The sequence below is a fragment of the Terrapene carolina genome, unplaced genomic scaffold (assembly GCF_002925995.2).
Source record: "Terrapene carolina triunguis isolate 2854851 unplaced genomic scaffold, T_m_triunguis-2.0 Scaffold33891, whole genome shotgun sequence".
NCBI lineage: Eukaryota > Metazoa > Chordata > Testudines > Emydidae > Terrapene > Terrapene triunguis.
In genome coordinates this window covers 10,169,335-10,188,287 of record NW_020698242.1, presented here as the reverse complement: position 1 = coordinate 10,188,287, position 18,953 = coordinate 10,169,335, and the positions used below count along the sequence as shown (strand labels likewise).

Genomic DNA, 18,953 nt, shown 5'->3' with positions numbered 1-18,953 from the left:
GGTATTGACCAGCACTAACATTTGGGTTCCTGAACCACCCATGTTGCAAAAAAGGCAAACATCCTTCTGGGATGTATTAGCAGGAGAGTTGTAAGCAAGACCCGAGAAGTAATTCTTCCACTCTACTCCATGCTGATTAGGCCTCAGCTGGAGTATTGTGTCCAGTTCTGGGTGCCACATTTCAGGAAAGATGTGGACAAATTGGAGAAAGTCCAGAGAAGAGCAACAGAAATGATTAAAGGTCTAGAAAACATGACTTATGAGGGAAGATTGAAAAAATTGGGTTTGTTTAGTCTGGAGAAGAGAAGACAGAGAGGCGACATAACAGTTTTCAATTACATACAAAGTTATTACAAGGAGGAGGGAGAAAAAATACTCTCCTTAACCTCTGAGGATAGAACAAGAAGTAATGGGCTTAAATTTCAGCAAGGGCGGTTTAGGTTGGACATTAAGAAAAACTTCCTACCTGTCAGGGTATATACATTGCCCACAGAGGTTGTGGAATCTCCATCACTGGAGATTTTTAAGGGCAGGTTGGACAAACACCTGTCAAGGATGGTCTAGATAATACTTAGTCCTGCCAGGAGTGCAGGGGACTGGACTAGATGACCTCTCGACGTCCCTTCCAGTCTTATGATTCTATGTGTATAAATGTAAGCCAGCAAACTAAACGTGTTAACGTCAAAGGCCTGAGTTTGACTGAACTCCACATTTCTGCATTCCCGGACTGGCGTTGGGCAAGACACCCAGGGTCTTTGAAATGTTTGCTTATTAATTAAGATAGTTTTTAATTATACACATAGCTTATAATTTCTCCAAAGGGTTTGTAACCCCAGGTCCTGATCCTACAAGCACGTATACATGTGCTTAACGTGAAGCCTGTGATCATTCCCATTGAATTCATGCCATGGTACAAATCTCAGGCTTCCAGCTAAGCACGTGCGTGTTTGCTGGATCAGGGCTCGAGAGAGACGGAAGCATGTGCTGGGAAAGGAGAGAATGAAACAAACAAGAAAAAGTCAGTTATTCCCTCCTCTCTCCTACCTGTGTCAGGGGGTTCACTACTCATGGCTGGGGCGCCTCCTTGTGGCTGTGTCTGGGGAATAGCTCCACCTCTGACGCCCCCTTCCATGTCTCATTTGCACTGAGTCCCGCTCACGCTCCAGGAGTTGGAGTGCTTCCCCTTTGAGACTCAGGATGCTTCCTCTTCGGGACTGGGCCAAGTCATTCTAGCGTTCCCTTTCCTGGGTTTCAAAGTCTCACCGGACTGGCTGTCCGGGTATCGTTCCTGGCAGTCCTCCAGTTCAAGGCTAGGCCGCTTCATTTGTGGCTAGAGGGGAATCCGGGCCTGCCCACTACTCAGGGTTCCAGCCTACGGACTTACAATCAGCAGCCAGGGTCTGCTCCGTCCCAAACCTTGCCGTTGTTTCCCTGGACTGCTTCCTACTCTGTCTCTATCAGGCTTCCTTATCCACAACCCTTCTGAATAGGTGCACCCTTGCCTTAGGGCCCGTGTCCCAGGGCTTCTACTCTCCCCCTGGGTTTCTCCCTCATTCCTCTCTAAGCCGGGAGAGTGACTGCAGGTTTCCATGCTGCAGTCTTCTTCTGCCCTCATGCTTGGCCCCTGCTCCTGCTCAGCTGGGGGCTCCATTCTCAGTCCTCTCCCTCAGGTGTGGTTTTTCAGGTAACTTAACCCCCTCTGAGCCACAACAATCTTTTTCAGGCTAGTGTGAGGTGAACTCCCTGTCATACCTCAGCCACTGCCATAACCTCAGCATCTGTCAGACTGGTAAACCATTTGGGACCAGGAGTGTATTTGTCTTTGCGTCGTGTACAGCACCGAGCACACTACTGACTAAGCAAATCACAGTAACAACACGGCATCCTTTGTGTTACTCATCGACTAACTGCACCACAACCTGCCCTCAATCCAAATGGGAGACCCGCTGTTCCTTGTAGTTTGGTGCTCTGTCTCTGTCACAGGCCAGAACCTGATGTTTTTGAAGAAAGCACCCCTAGCCCTTAGATACTTGGCTCATTGTGCAGTGCTGTAACTGGGGATCACCACAGACCACCACATGTCTTCCCCCAAGCATAAGGTTTCATTGCACAGGTGGGAAGGACGGTAGGGGTCAGAAATGATCCAACCCACTTTTTAAAGTCCAGCCACAGGATTGGTGCCAGGCTGAGTGACATCATGATCACAAGGTTTAATGTCATCATCAGTATTATTGCATAATCCTGCAATTCACCTGCCCCAGCAGCAGATTCTTACACTGAGGCCACTCTGAAATCTCTCCTTTCTTTGTCTCTTCTCAGGTTGTTGAGGGCCTCTACCTGGGAAACATCCGGGGTAAGTGTCTTTCGCTCATTCCAGCTCCCAAGCACCATGGGAGATTGTTGACTAAGCACTATCAGTGCACTTGGCGTTGTACAGGAAGACACGGTTCCTGCCCCACCGAGTAAAGAATCCAAGGGCCTGATCCTATTGGGTACTGAGTGCCTTGTGCAAGGTGCCGAGCATCCTCAACTCCCAATGATTTCATTGTGAGTTGAAGGCTCTCAGCACCCACCCAGGACTGGGCCCTTATGAGCCAGAGACTGTATAAATGGGCCACGTGCTATGAAAAAGGGCGCTCCCTCCTTCCCAAGGAGGCTTCTCAGAAGCTCTAGAGAGACCCCCCCGCACACACACACACTCAAACACACCTGATAGTCAGCGAGGGCCCTGCAGACAGGTTCCTCGGCAGGGTCCCGGAAGCTGTTCCCCATCGCTGTGCCACAGAGAATCTGCCCTCTGCAGGACTCAGATCCTCACACGTGGCGAGACAATGCAAGGTCCCTCGTCCCAGTCCTGCGTGGCCTTTTGCAGAAGGAGCTACAAGCAGTTCTGGTGCTGAGGAGAGAGACCCGTTCACTGCACTGAGGCCTTTGGCATGTGTCTGGCCCTGGGGAAGTTCAACAGACACGTTGGAGCCTACACCATTGCATTTACTGTGAAATTCCCGCCGGGCCAACAACTAGACCTTCTTAGCAGTGCTTTCCAATCCGCTGGGAGCTTTGCCCTTTGTGGGCTGGGAGCCAGCCCCAGGCATCTTCCATGAAAGCTGCTGCCCTTTTAAAGCTGTTCTCTGGGTGGTGATTAGGTGATGCTAGGAGACCCTCTGGTTGTTGCCCATCAGAACAGCTAAGCTGCTTGTTGGAAGTAGGGCCTGGAAGTGTTTTACGTATCTCTTGTACCGCTGATGGCACTGTCATTCCCCTTTGGATGGGCCAGGAGTTTTTCCACATAGCGTTAGGAGGATGAGGAGTAAAGAGAAGAGGCAGGAGGAGTGAAAAACGGAGAAAAGTAAAGAAAAGAAAATGAACTACAGAGCAGGGATAAGGTTGCCAGTTTTGGTTGGACGTGTTCCTGGAGGTTTCATCACATGACATAATCTTTCATTAAAGATTATTCTTTAATACCTGGAGACTCCTGGACAATCCTGGAGGATTGGCAACCCTAGAACTGAGGCTCTTTGGACAATGCTAATTCTGCCTTCAAGCTGCGTGTTTAGCAGATTGCAGCCAAGTGGAATTTACCAGGTTGGTTCCCTGAGCTGATGAGAGCTAGCACGGTGGAGTATGTGCCCGGGCCGAGGTTACAGACTTGACCTAAGTAAACCCAGGCCCCAGGTTACCAGCTCCTTGTGTTAGCACTGCTGAGACTGGTGGGATTCTAGCAGAGAGGTTGGCCCTTGATGTTCTCATTTGCATATCATTACCCGCATGCTCTTCCAGCTTGCAGCTGTTCTCTGGGAAGAGGCTGAGAGGCACCAGGGTGCTTTGCCTGATGACAGATCTGAACTGATTTTAATGTGTTCCTCAGGTGGGCCGGGCGAATGGGGATAATTCATTATTAGATGAACCTTTAGGAACTGCCATGCCAGCGCTGCTATGAAACATTGCCAGGATACTGTCTGTGGGCCCTCTCTGGGCACCTCACAACCATTAATGTGTTTATCCTGTGAGGGAGGGCAGCATAGGCGCTGGCACTCGGGGTGCTGGGGGTGTGGCAGCACCCCCTGGTTTGAAGTGGTTTCCACCATATACAAGGTTTATAGTTTGGTTCAATGGCTCTCAGCACCCCAACTGTACAAATTGTTCCAGCACCACAGGAGGGCAGTGCTATTAACCCCATTGTACAGCTGGAGAACTGAGGCACAGAGAGATCATGTGACTTGCCCACGGTCACACGGAAAGTCAGTGGCAAAGCAGGGGATTGAAGCGGGGTCTCCGAAATGGCCCACTAGTGCTCTAAACACTGGACCATCCTTCCTCTGTGTGTGTTTTCTTTTGTCCATCTGATGTGTGGATCTTAGGTTTCTCCATCTCACTATCACCCGACTGTCTGAGAGCCGAGCAGGGAATTTAAGCATTGTGTGTGCTAGGCAGAGATTCCATAGCAGGTTGGCTCAGTTTACAAGTAAAACAAAATATTTTCTGGTGCATTTTTAAAGGCTGGTCCTGCGAACTGCTCTGTAAGGCTGCTCGCTACTCATCCCTCCTTTACGTGTCCCCACCGGACCCAGCTCTGCTGTGGTGCTTCTATGAAATCAGCTGGGTCAAGGGAGGGCAGATGTCACTTCATCCATTTATAATTATCAGGTACAGAATCCCAAATGTTGTGTCTCTCCCTAATCCTTGTATGGTATCTATTTGAGTATATGCCTACCCTTCCAACCTCACACGCCCCTTCACTTCTTCGACTGTAAACTCATTAGGGCAGAGACTGTGGTTTCGTATGTGTTTGTACAGCTCCTAGCACAAAGAGCCCGACCAGGGTTTCTGGGGGCTACCATAATATAAATATTTAAAGAATAATAATACCCAGCTGATATAATCTGCCTATTGCATTTATAGGGGACCTTAAAGAGATGTCATCCCTATGCTCAAACACACCTATAAGGAACCAGCATTATATAGGCACTGCAGTATAGTACGCCACAGCAGACAGCCTGCATTTCCTGGACAGGGTGACATTTTTTCCAGAGAATGTGAAGGGCTGAGTTTGGTTCTTCAGTGATTCACACCTCCCTGGATTTCTCTCCCCTAGCGAGTTAGTGATCACCATGCCTGGAATGGCGTGGCTGCCACTGTAGGGCTGGTGTTCTCTTCAGGAGTAGGTAGAGAGGAAACATGGGCCAGTGGTTTGGGTAGCCTGGGCTTAATTCCCTGCTCCGGCAATGCCTCCCTGTATGACCACAGCCTCTCAGTTCCCTGTCTGTGCAATGAGGATAACAGCACTGCCCTGGCTCCCGGGGGCATTGTGAGGGTAAGTACGTGAACGGTTATGGGGTGCTTAGATACAGCAGTGATGGGGGCCAGAGAAGTACCGCAGAGAGGGGGCTCTAGGTGACTGGTGTGTTTTCAAACTACTACTACTGCCCTGATGGGAAAAGCCCCTTGTTACTCAAGGATCTGATTACCTGGACTGAGGAATCCTTTCCTCCTGTTTGTATAAGAGGCGCGCTCTCTCTAGAGGTCAGGGAAGGGCTAGATGGAAGCTCCATTCTTTCCGGTTAAATGATTTCTCTTCCCCCAGTGCTGGTTTCTAAAGGTGTCCGACGCTCCCTAAGCGACGGGCCATTGTTTGGGTTTAGATGAAGCAGTCGGGCGACAGAGCAAAGAAAGGAATGAAGAGAGAAGGGCTGTAAGTTTGCATGTCAATAGAACCTCTCCATGGAGAGACTGCAGAAACCAGAAAGGCCACAGCCGGTACGTCTACACTGCAGTCAGGAGGCGTGATTGCAGCATGGGGAGGCATGCCTGAGCTAGATCAAAACTCACTCAAGTAACAATAGTAGTGAAGCCTGGCAGCACAGGTGGGTTAATTCTGCCCATCCAGGACCTAGGGGATATACTTGAGTGGCCATTAGCTCAATGCTAGCGTGGGTATGTCTGCAATGTTGACTTACCCACTGTGTGTAATGTGTAGGCAGGGAAGCCGCAAAATGTATATTTTTAAAGAGAGAGAAAAGAAGCATTGCAAAGCAGCGAGGCATCTTAATAAGGAGAGTAGTCTGTGGTTCTGTGGGATGCAATCTGAATTGTGCCCATGTATGGCAGAGTCCCCATGCTGCTAATGGAAACTCTCCTGTGGCAGGGGCCCAGACTTTCAGAGCAGGAGGAAACATGCTGTCTCTGGAGTAGCAGTGAGGTTCTGAAGAACACTGGTGCGCAGCAAAGAGACAGATGCAAAGTCCTGGGTGGGTGTGGATTTGTTCTAGTCCTCAGCACTTTTCAGTCTCAAAGCCCTTTGACATTAACTTGTTAATCCTCACTCCCCCTTGGAGAGGTAGGTGGAGAACTAAGTATGAGTATCCCATTTAACAACGGGGGAAACTGAGGCACATAGAAGTTGAGTGGCTTGCCTGAGGTCACAGAGGGAGTTGGTGTTAGCACTGGGATTAGAGCCTGAACTGCAGCATCTACACAGGTATGTTTAGGGCGCTAGTGTGAGCCCTGCCACAGCAAGTCTGTGGATCCAGGCTGGGTGGCCTGCTCCCAGATGTAGTGTAGACGTACCCATATAGACTAGGTAGTCTTTGGAGCTGTTCTCCTAGACCTTCTTGGAGTCATAGCCTGCCGTGCTGCTGGTGGATTTATTCCTTACCCAGTGTCAGGGATGCCTGAAGGAGACAGGCAGAGGGAACTGAAGAGGAGATGTGATGGGGTTTGGAAAGTGTGTGGCACTACAGAACAATCCAGCAGTAGGTGACGATGCCTGAGGCCGGGCAGGATTTGGGACACATGATGTAGCCACTAGAGGAAGCAGTTTATGTCTCTCTACAGGCTAAACCTTGTTGAATTAGTGACTGCTGCCTTTAAACAGGAGAATGGGCTGTAATTCCTATGGGCTGGGCACATCTCTGTGCGTGTTTGTGCAGTTCCATGGGGTCCCAGCCCTGGAGGGGAATCTAAGGCCTGGTCTACACTAGGACTTTAATTCGGATTTAGCTGCCTTAATCCGAATTAACCCTTCACCCGTCCACACTACAGAGCCAGTTAATTCGAATTAAAGGGCCCTTTAAATCGATTTCTGTACTCCACCTCGACGAACGGAGTAGAGCCTAAATCGATTTTGTTAATTCGAATTAGGGTTAGTGTGGACGCACACCACCGAATTACTGTGTTTAAGTTAATGGGGTAGTGTGGCCGCACACCACCGAATTAATGTGGTTTAAAACCGAATTAAGGTGCTTAGTGTGGCCGCGCACAATCGAATTTATACAACCTGTTTCCCAAATTCGAATTATCTAAATTCGGATTAATCCTGTAGTGTAGACATACCCTAAGTCATAAGAGCACTCCAGACTTGTCAGTTTTTCAGCTGGCCACAAGGCGGCTGGGCTCCACCAACGTGGCTGGTGGAGGTCTGAGCTTAATGCTGAGTGCCCTGGCATCTTCCGGAGTGAAAAGACGTCAAAGCAGTATGGAGAAGATGTGTCTGCATCCACAGTCTCCAAAGGGCTGGGAAAGGGTGACTGTAGGATTCAGAACATCTCAAAGGCTGCTTCTGCTTAAATATGAGAATGCACAAAGCCCATGACCTTGCCCACTCTCAAAAGATTGTGGGATTGGATTGAACGATCCCGTCCCTAAATGGTTCCTCGAATACCTAGGAACCCAAGCTGGTGCTAGTAAACAGGTATGTTTCTCAGGGGGCTGATGACATTTTTCCATCAAAACTTTTTTTTTGGACGGAAAATTGGATTTTCAATTAAAGTAAAATTTTCCCACAAAATGTCTTCTCTCCTCAGAAGCATTTCAGTTTTTTTTATTTGTCAGAAAATCAAAAGCCCCAAAACTGATTTTTTTTTTGGCCGAAAACTGAGCAATTGGTTTTGGTCATTTTGGTCCAAATATTTTTTTTTGGCAAAGTCAAAATTTTCCACTGAAAATTTCCATGAAAACCAAACAAAACAAAATTGCATTTTTGTTGAAAGAACAGGTGTACTTGTGGCACCTTTGGAGACTAAGAAATTTATTTGAGCATAAGCTTTCGTGGGCTACAGCCCACTTCTTGTAGCCCACGAAAGCTTATGCTCAAATTAGTTAGTCTCTAAGGTGCCACAAGTACTCCTGTTCTTTTTGTGGATTCAGACTAACACGGCTGCTACTCTGAAACCTGTCATTTTTGTTGAAATTTTCCATGGAGCTGGGGATGGGGAGGTGGGGGAAGAGGAGGAGAAACCCAAGGTTCTGACCAGTTTTAATTTCTAATAAGATCAGAGCTTTTAGCAATGGGAAAAACCTATTGGATCGTTAATTTCCTGCCCCTCCTAGTGCAGAATGTAGTCAATGTAACAGAAAAGACTAGCATGTACTAAACTGACACTCGATCTTAGCCCAGAGACCAAACGAATATTACTACTTAATGCTTTATGGGCCAGCTTTTAAAGAGAGGGTTGGGTGTTTTGTTCATGAGACTTTTTCTGCCTACAGATTCTGAGGACAGAGAAAATTTGACAAAGAACAGGGTCACCCACATCCTGTCTGTGCATAACAACGCCAGACCTGTGCTGGAGGTGAGTGGGGGTGCATTCGCAGCCGCAGCCTGGGGAGATGGGAAGGAGGGAAATGTGAGAGGCGAGCATTGCTGCTATCCAGTGGGGATAATAATGCTTCCCGTAACTGGGACTGTGAAGTGCTTTGAGATCTCTGGATGACGCTCTGCTGCTATACCACCAGTGAGGAGGATTGCTGTACAAAGCAGAGGTGCCAGGCATAGACAGGGCCACCAGAGGGCACCCCAGCTCTGTGCAGCGTTACAAGGCTTCTTCCGGGCCAGAGAAGGAGCCATGCATGCGGGAGGGGATGTTGCAGCCATTCGAGGGTGACTCGAGTGTTCCTCCTTTGGGATCCCGGCCTGTGTGCAAATAGCTTGGTACACACACAAGCTTGAATCCAGGCCTTTGTCAGTTGCAGGCTTGTACTTCTGCCAAGCGCTCCACACGGGGCAGATCGGCGTGGCCTGGGGCCACTTGGGGCACTTCTCTGCGGGCAGCTGCGTTGGGCTCAGGAACCGGGTTCGTGATGGGGAGGGCGATGGGTGGGGCAGGTGCCGGGTGCCTGGCCGTCATCTGGTAGAGTTAATCCCAGACACAGGTCCCCAGGTGCTGGCGATGGGAGTGGGGCGAGTTTCGGACGCCAGCCCTTTGGGTGTCATTGAGATGAGAGGCCAAATCTCAGAGGTCTGTGGGTATACAGGGGCAGCTCGCCCTCCTTTCCAGGGCAAGGGCAGGGCTGGGACTCCTGGTGGGAGTAAGGTGGGTAGAATTGCACGGTGGAAAATAGCAGGTTAGAGTGAAAAAGTAATCCGGAGGAAACCCAGATCCCACTTAGCCAGCCCCATATCCTCAGGCCCTTCTGCAGCACCCGCTATTGTGTAAATGCACTACTGCCCTCTAGTGGATAGGAAAGCAAATGTGTGTGAACTTCGTACCCATGCTTGCTGCTTCTGGGGGGACCATGGTTTTGCTGGATGGGGATGCATTTAGCTGACGAGATAAATCCTTACATTTCTTGTGCCTCTCAGTTTCTTCAGCTTCCTGGCCCTCCGTGCTTGTGTTCCCCACTCCTCTATCTGCTAGTCACTCCCTTCCAGCGACTGTTGTTGTGATTATTTCCCTCGAGAGAGATGAAGGCCCCATTGTGCTCGGTGCTGTACACACACTTAGCCAGAGACAGTGACTGCTCAGAAGAGCTTGCAGGGCAAAACAGACAAAGGGTGGGAGGGGAAACTGAGGCACCGAGCCGGGAGATGACTTGCCAAAGGTCATCCAGCAGGTCAGTGTCAGAGCTAAGAAGAAACTCCAGGTTTCTGGAGGCCCAGTCCATTGTGCTACCCACTGGACCATGCTTCCTCCCTGCTGGGCCACTATGCTGTTAGTCTTCCACCTCCTCTTGGGCAGGGAGTAGGCTCAGTCCATATCGCAGTGCAGGCAGGACCTTCTGCTAACCCCATGGGCTGGTATGGTAACCTGAGGAGCTCAGCGGCTATTCTGGACACCAGCATTGCTATTCAAAAGACATCTCCTGTTACTGGGGAAACTCTTTCGGTGAGGGCGAAAGGTCAAAGGGCATTCTCCTGTGGGCCGTTTAATGGTAGCAATCGCAGCTCTGATGGCAGAGGTCTGGTGTCTTTGGAGTGGAAGGTTCTCGGGTTGATCCCTGCTGATGGCTGTGAAGCCCTGTGTGGTCGCTGAGGAGCCTGGGATTGTTCCAGCAGCACCGCGCCTGCGCTACTGGACCTTCCTCCTGCCCAGGAGGATTACAAAGAGCAATAACAGCGGGAGGGCCTCGTGAAGGGCCATTGAGTAATTTGTGGGGTAAAATCAAAGATGTAGAAACGGCTGCGGGAGCCGGGGGAGCAGCAGCTGCCTGGGAGCCGTCCCTGCCAGAGCACAGCCACGCCAGACGGGTGGCGAACCACAGCGAGCGCTTACAACACGTTTGAGCACGTGGGGCCAGAGGAAAAGGGGAACCGGAAAGGCATGGTGGGTTGAGCAATGTGTCAATCACAGAGCCAGGCAGGGAACCGCAAACCCCAGTGCTGTTCCCAGGCAGGCAGCAGTGCTGTCATCTTCCCTCCTTGGGCTGGGGGACCTGGCTCCAGCATGGCAGAGGAAACGGCTAGCCGAGTAGCAGTTAATCCTGGGGTGTGTGTGTGGGAAGAGGGGACCTGCTGGCAAGAAGGCTGGAGACTGTTTGCAGTGTGGCTCCCCTGGCTGCTGGGAAGCTGCATGTCCCAGCCAATACATTTTTGGTGCAGTTGACTGCTTAGTTTGTTGCTGGACTGGGTGCTCTGGCGTGAGGCCAGCAGGTACCAGGCAAGCTGCAGCTACATGGCCCTGTCAATGTGTCTCGACCACGAGCTGCAGCACCGGGTGTTATTCCAGGGCTGCTCCCAACCTGGCACGGCCAGTGCACCTCACCCCTGAGCAATGCTCTCCCCCTTCACTCCCCTCCTGCATCCCCCGCTATTCTGACAGTCCACTGCTGTCACAGCTCTGCCAATGCACCTCACTCCCGACTTGCAGCCCCCCTGCCTGTCCAGGCCTGGGCTTGCCCCCCACAACCCGCTGTGCCAATGCACCCCAGTTTCCTTCAGCTCTTTGGCAGCAGCTGCCAGTGCGTGGCAGAGCAGACAGTGGTTTGGTGATGTGTACGGATGAGGAAACCACCAAACCCCCTTTCCCCAAACTAATGTGGAGTCTGTCAATTGTGCGAGAGGCGAATTCTCACGCTATGCAGAGGGCTTATGGAAGGGCAGGGCTCCAGGGTGACGCACCACAGTGCATTACACCCAGCCTTCTCTTTCTGGCTCCTCCGGCAATTCTTCCAAAGTGTGTGTGTGTATGTGTGTGTGTGTGTGTGTGCGCGCGTGCAGATGCATGCAGGAACACTGAGAAGCTCTGAAAGGAAACAGCCAGCATTGGGGATCAACAGTTCTGATGGCACCCAGACACCAAGGTGATGGGCACAGCATAAATATCTAGAGAGGAGAGACAGACCAGTATACCTCCGCTCCAAGGGGGACAGTAGAGGAGAGCGCAAGGAGATCCCTGAGTAGCCTCCTCTGCCTCTTACAGTCTGAGAGGTGGATCTGGAATATGGCTTTTCCCATAAGAAAAGAAGCAGAGTTCTTGGCAGATGCAGAGGCAGAGCGAGAGATTCCCCAGGGGTGGACTGTCTGATTGTTCTTTGGCCTGAATCTGCCAATGGATCCCAGCCAAAGACACGGCCTTCATAATCCCCACCCGTAGCTGTATTGATTGGCACAGCATAGACCAGGGCACTGCAGGCTTCCCTTCACCTGCAGGGGCCATCTCTAGGGGTACAAAGGTGGGTAATTCAGCCTGTAGCTTATTTGAACCTTGGCCTCTTAGCCAGCAGGGTGCTGCCCGTGAAGGTAACCTTTGAGATCTGGACAGCTGCCCCTCTAGAGACTGGACTGAGTACCACCAAACTGCTTTCCCAGAGCGACTGTGCTATCAGATGCCTGTCTCTGTTGATGACCTGGTAGTGGAAAGTTCCATCTCCCATTCAAAGGCCCCTGCACCTCCTTCAGGTTTGTTAGGCCCAATCCATCCAAAATCACAGCAGCGAGGAGCTCTCCATCTGGAGCTGGGTCTCAATGAACGTTTGTGCTGCTGGAGACAGGAGGACGCCCCGCGCTTTGCATTGGCTGTGCTCACCCTACAAAAGTGGCCTTGTTGAGGACCATGTCTGTGGGAGACTGCGCAGCAGCTGCCCCCGTTGTGCCTTACTCTAGCCCCCGCATTTTCACAGCTCCACGTTCACTGATTTCTCAGATCACTAGCTATGTCTTGTCCAGCCATCACACAGGGTGAGGGTCTTCCACAAGGCCTGAGCAGCACAGGTGAGATGAACTCATGTGGAGGAGATGCACATCCTTGCAGAAGACCTGTGAGGTTAGGGTGAGTGAGGAACTGGACCCTGTTTCCTATCATGCTCTCAGCAGCATGCAGGGCAGGGGCTCTGTCCTGCTCTTGCCAATGGGAGATGTGGGTCTCAAATCCCCACGGCCCGTCTGAGTCATTGCTCCCGAGAGTCACACACCCTCGGGGAGCATCAGCAACAGCATCGTCTGGGGGGCAGGTCACTGTCCATTCCCCATCCGTCATTTCCAGGTGAGGTTTGCTGGCCGTGCAAACCCACGGCCTGGCTGCAGCCAGCGCACCCTCTTCTGACCTGCAGAACTCCCTGCCACTGGAGCTCAGGAGAGGCCTGAGCCCGGCACTTTATAGGTGAGCGCTTTGCACAGGCGTCTCCTCCATAATGGAGCATCAGAATGGCCTGGCTAAGTTGGAGATGGCCCCCAGGTAAGCCCAGGCTGGGGCGGAGAGGTTAGGCCCTGCTGAGAGACTCTATGGGAGTGGGAGGGCTAGAAGAATAGATGAGATTAGGGGTACCAAGCGCCGCCAGCTCATTGGCTTCCAGGGACTTTGTGTGACAGGGCAGTGGGAATTCTGGCTTCTAGTGTGCACTCGCACGTCAGTCACAGTGGGACATGTGCCCTGTGGGCTGGTTTACACGCGGTCTCGTTGGAAATCCCACGGGCCTGGGTTCAGTGTGGGAGCAGTGCCCAGGAGGGGATTCCCATCCTTGCAGACCTTGGACGCCAGGGTCACAGAGGCCTGAGCTACTTCATCACCAGAGTCAGGAGGAGGCAGACACAGGCGGCTTGAGGCTCGAGTTTCCTCCACAAGCCAAACAACAGACCTGGGTCCCCAAATCCCGTGCGACCTGAGTTACGTGGGGGGCCGGACTCAGCCCTGCTAGGAAGAGAGGAGAGTCTCAGGAAAAGGCGGAGAATGATCTACAGCCCTGGGAGTGAGCTCTGGTTCTCTGCAGCGTATCGTGAAGTACGCACAGGGTGGACAGAGACGGGTAGTGTTACCATGAGGGCCACGTGTTGTGTCTCTCTGCTGGGCACATCCTGTGTAATAGAAGTTGATGAGAGGGGCTGTGTGGGAAGGTTCTGTGGCCCGGGTTCTCGTGGGTGGTGGGTATAATAGGCCAGAGAAGGCTAAGCCTCCCCAAACCCAGGCCGTGGCCCCGCCCATGCTCTGCCATGAGGCCTCGCCCTCGCTCCGCGTCTCCCCCTGAAGCCAGCGCAAGCTCAGCTCCAGCTGGGGCGGGCGGGCTGGTGTTTGGGCTGGCTGGCGTGGCTGGGGCGGGCGGGCGGACTGGCTGGCAGCTCAGGGCGGCTCAGCTGGGGCTCCTCCGGCTGTGGTGGGGGGCTCGGGTGGGGCGGAAGGGACAGGCTAGGGGTAGGGCCTCGGGTGGAAGGGGCAGAGCCGGGGACTAGCCTCCCCTAAGAGGGGGTTCACACGCCGCCCATGCAGGTCTGACTAGATGGTCTGTGAATCGATGGTCCCTGTTTCAGACATTCGGTCCCAGAGCCTTGTGTGTTTGTAGCACAGTGGGGTCCCGCTTCACTCCTAGCTGCTACGGTAATACACATAAATAAATCATAATTATAGTATGTTTCCCTAGGGCCTGATCCAAAGCTCACTGAAGCCAAGGCGAGCCTTTCCGCTGACTTCAGTTTGGCTTTGGCGCTAGCCCTAGTTGCTTACAGGTTGTTTTTACTGAAAAGTCCAGTGCCGCTGGTCACAGACACACAGCAAAGAGATCGAAGGAGAACTGCAGCAAGCTGGTGTTTACCTGCTCAAACGCTGACTGGCAGGATTCTCATCCACTTTGCTGTGGAGCGGGAGCCTTAAAAACATCCCACTTTCTAATGTTAGTGCCGCGCTGGGAGGATCTGGGAAGCATTGTTTTAAATAAAAGAAGTAAATTTAAACCTGCTCCCTCCCCAAACAATGCACCAGGCCTGATTTTTTTTATATATATATAAAGGTAAATAGAAAAGGAAATAATGCACTGATGAGAGTGATTTCACCTGAACATGTTTACACACCATCTTCCTAATCCAGGTGAGGCACCCATCGCCATGACAACTAGCTCCGTGGCAGGCGAACTAGTTACAACACGTCCTCCCCCAGCTTCAGTACAGCATGAGTCCACGTTGAGGAATAGATGGGAACTATCTGTGTTCTAACCACGTTCATGAACTGTGCCAAATTCGTGGCTTTAGCGTGGTCTCAGCACTTGGTTAAAGTCCCGTTTGCAGCACCGGAGGGAACCATGTTGCAACTGGGTCAGGGAAAACTGTGTTGTAACGAGGGCCCCTAAATATGGGCTTGTGAGATTCCCATATGCTTCCAGTAGCTTCACCATGGGAATCACAAGTGCTCCAGAGCTCATGCCTTGGCTGCGCCCTGTGAATTTCACTTTATTTTGGGTACTATCCGTAGAATGCTGACCACTTTAAGAAAGAAAAGCCCCTCCTCACTGGGATCAGGACGGGGCTAGTTAGACCGATTCTATGTTAAGCAGGTACAGTGGATGAAATCCTGGGGACATGATGATGTTAATGGCAAAACTCCCATTAGCTTCCATGGGGCCAGGATTCCACCATGTGTTTTAAATATGGCTGCTGTTAGCTGGGTTTTAGTGTGATTACATTGTGAGCCCCTCGGTGCAAGGGCTGTCCTTAAGTGCTGGGAAAGTGCCTGGCACATAGTGGATGCTACCCTTAATAACTCCTTTCACTGGTCTGGATAGGGGCTGGGGTGGTCTGAAAAGCATGTTATAAATCATCCAGAATCCACAAACTTGATTAAGCCAGGAAATTCAATGATATTTTCCCATCCTCCTTTGGGGAACTTTTACCCATATTCCATCCTGGATTTTGTGTGGCCAGCCTTTTGCTGAGGCCTTTGACTTCAGCAGGGCCAGGATTTCATCCCAAGCTGGTTGTCATGCTGTCTGGAGTGGCTCACGACCGTGAGTGCCAACCTCAGGCAGGGGCGGCTCTAGCTTTTTTGCCGCCCCAAGCACGGCAGGCAGGCTGCCTTTGGCGGCCTGCCTGCGGGAGGTCCCCGGTCCCGCGGATTCGGTGTACCCGCCGCCGAATTGCCGCCGAATCCGCGGGACTGGCGGACCTCCTGCAGGCAAGCCGCAGAAGGCTGCCTGACTGCCGCCCTTGCAGGGACCGGCAGGGTGCCCCCCCCTGCAGCTTGCCGCCCCAGGCAGGCGCTTGGAGCGCTGGTGCCTGGAGCCACCGCTGACCTCAGGGCAGACTGTCAGAAGCAGGGCAGACACCCCAAACCAGTGCTGTGTTCTATAATTAGATTTCATCAACCTGATAACAAATGTGACCTCCTGGATCCCTGTACCAGTCTTACTATGGAGTGACAGACAGCCCCCTTGGGCACTCCGGTCTATCTTGCCACCCAGGCAGGTTGCACTTGGTGATAAATAGTCACTTACACCAAAAAACAACAAAATATTCAGGTTGCTCCCAGTCCCAAGGGACCAGTCACTTACCCCAGATCAATTTGTACCTTAGATCTCACACCAGAGACAACACTGGTAGTCAATCCTATAGCAAACTAATTAAGAATTTATTCATTAGGAAAAACAAATGAGAGCATTATTTACAGGAGGCAAGAGATATGCACAAATGAGTTGCAGTATATGGCTCCAAAAGCAGCAGAGATGAAGTAATCCGTCAGCATTGAATGTCTTTTCGGGGCTAACCCAGGTTGATCCTAGGGATCTCTGCTTTTTGTTTCTTAGCTCCAGCCCTTGTAAGAGTCCAAACAGCAAAGAGATGAAAAATCTTCATGTCAGCTATCTTCATTTCCCTCTTCCAGCATTCAAACCCATGGGACGAGGCCTTCTGCACGTAGTTCCCCATGGATGCATGTTCTAGGATGGCCCACCTAATTTTGATAATCCTTCTGGATGGGCGGGGGGAGCCACTCTTCCCGTCTGAGTTCACAAGTTCAGAGCAGTCATTTTTACAATTATAAAGCAAACGTATTTTACCTGGTAGCCTGGAATTCAGCCATTCCAAGTGAGATTAACGCAGGAAGCAATTTACAAGCATTTTATAGAGACTAAACACATCCTTACAAGTCTAACATCTATCTTGAACAATATTAACATATAGGTGAACTGTTCTGGTTTCCAGCTATAAATTTGTCAGTGCTCAGCTGACGCCTACAGACTTGGCAAGAGCTGGCATCTGGTTTAACAACGTCACACGGGTGATGCTGCAAGAACAGTCTGGGGTGGGGTGGGGTGGGGGGGTTAAGAGGGTCGTAGGGGTTGGAGATTTCTGGTTACAAGCTTCTTGAAGGCATTTTAATGTTGTCTCCTTCCTTCTGTTTCAGGATATGACCTACCTCTGTATATCAGTGTCAGATTCATCCAGTCAAAACCTGTAAGTTCTTTCCAAGTTTTTAACCTACATGGGCAGCAAATTGTCAGTTTTCAATGAATGAAAGTTCAAATTCTAATGATCACCCCTTCATGGCTGGGACAATCTTTCGATCCTTGCTGAGCTTAAAGACAGCCTGCATATTAATAATATTTCTAGATTTGATCTATATGTACATGTGTGCAGAGCTAGTCAAAAAACGGCAAACTCATTTTCATCAAGATTTCCAAGTTGATTTTTCATTTACTTATATTTTTAATTGCCATTTTTCCCTCCAAACTTTCCTTGGAAACATTCCTGAAATAATTGTCAAAACTTTGCACAAACTGTCGATAAGCATTTGGATAATGTTTTCAACACTGACTCTAAAAGAAACATTGAAAAAAGGCACATTTTTCACAAAACCCCTGCCCCCAAAATCTGACCAAGTAGACAATTTTTTGCCAAAAAATATTGTTTCTGAAAAAAGGTCATTTTTAAAAATGAAAATGCCCGCTTGGATACAGGAGAGACAGGGTGGGTGAAGTAATATCTTGGACACTGTGTACAACTATTGGAAACAAGTTGACCAGGTCTGTTTGTGTGTGTGTGTATACACATAGATACAAAAGAACGGCCATACTGGGTCAGACCAAAGGTCCATCTAGCCCAGTATCCTGTCTTCTGACAGTGGCCAATGCCAGGTGCTTCAGAGGGAATGAACAGAACAGGTAATCATCAAGTGATCCATTCCCTGTCGCCCATTCCCAGCTTCTGGCAAACAGAGGCTAAGGACACCATCCCTGCCCATCCTGGCTAATAGCCATTGATAGACCTATCCTCCCTGAATTTATCTAATTCTTTTTTTAACCCTGTTATAGTCTTGGCCTTCACAACATCCTCTGGCAAGGAGTTCCACAGGTTGACTGTGTGTTGTGTGAAGAAATACTTCCTTTTGCTTGTCTATTAATACTTCCTTTTGCTGCCTATTAATTTCATTTGGTGACTCCTAGTTCTTGTGTTATGAGAAGGAGTAAATAACACTTCCTTATTTACTTTCTTCACACCAGTCATGATTTTATAGACCTCTCAATCATATCTCCCCTTAGTCGTCTCTTTTCCAAGCTGAAAAGTTCCAGTCTTATTAATCTCTCCTCATATAGAAGCCGTTCTATATCCCCAATCATTTTTGTTGTCCTTGTCTGAACCTTTTCAAATTCCAATATTTCTTTTTTGAGATGGGGTAACCACATCTGCACGCAGTATTCAAGAAGTGGGCGTACCATGGATTTATATAGAGGCAATATGATATTTTCTGTCTTATTATCTATCCCTTTCTTAATGATGCCCAACATTCTGTTTGCTTTTTTGACTGCCGCTGCACATTGAGTGGATGTTTTCAGAGAACTATCTATAATGACTCCAAGATCTCTTTCTTGAGTGGTAACAGCTAATTTAGACCCCATCATTTTATATATATAGTCGGGATTATGTTTTCCAATGTGCATTACTTTGCATTTATCAACATTGAATTTCATCTGCCATTTTGTTGCCCAGTCACCTAGTTTTGAGAGATCCTTTTGCAGCTCTTCGCAGTCTGTCTGGGACTTAACTATCTTGAGTAGTTTTGTATCATCTGCAAATTTTGCCACCTCACTGTTTACCCCCTTTTCCAGATCATTTATGAATATGTTGAATAGGACTGGTCCCAGTACAGACACCTGGGAGACACCTCAATTTACCTCTCTCCTTTCTGAAAACTGACCATTTATTCCTACCCTTTGTTTAGGAATAAATGGCTACAATGGGAGGCAGTGTGCTAGAGTGAGTAGAGCACTGGACAGGCTTCTATGCCTGGCTCTGCCACATGACTTTGGATAAGACATTTCCCCTCTCTGTGCCTCAGTTTCCCCATCTGTAAAATGGGGATGATGTTCCTGACCTCCTTTGCAAAGTGCGTTGAGAGCTCCTGAAAAAAAACGGGCTAGCTAAGAGCGAGGCATTGTCATCTCTGTGTGTATGAATAGCTGCATGTGCATTTGGGGGCCTTTCAGGAATCCTGTCACCCCGGCACACGGTGCTGTACTCTGCAATACTAAGTGTTGCTGAG

At 50.1% G+C, this 18,953-nt stretch overlaps 1 protein-coding gene across 1 annotated transcript in view; it reads left to right on the top strand.

The window, feature by feature from the left end:
* LOC113409582 (dual specificity protein phosphatase 22-A-like) overlaps positions 1-18,953 on the top strand; it is a 41,016-nt gene that overhangs the window by 5,618 nt on the left and 16,445 nt on the right. Inside the window, exons 3-5 of the mRNA XM_026663678.1 lie at positions 2,320-2,353; positions 8,488-8,570; positions 16,818-16,867. Of these exons, the coding sequence (XP_026519463.1) occupies positions 2,320-2,353; positions 8,488-8,570; positions 16,818-16,867 (167 nt within the window). The remainder of the gene's footprint in view (positions 1-2,319; positions 2,354-8,487; positions 8,571-16,817; positions 16,868-18,953) is intronic.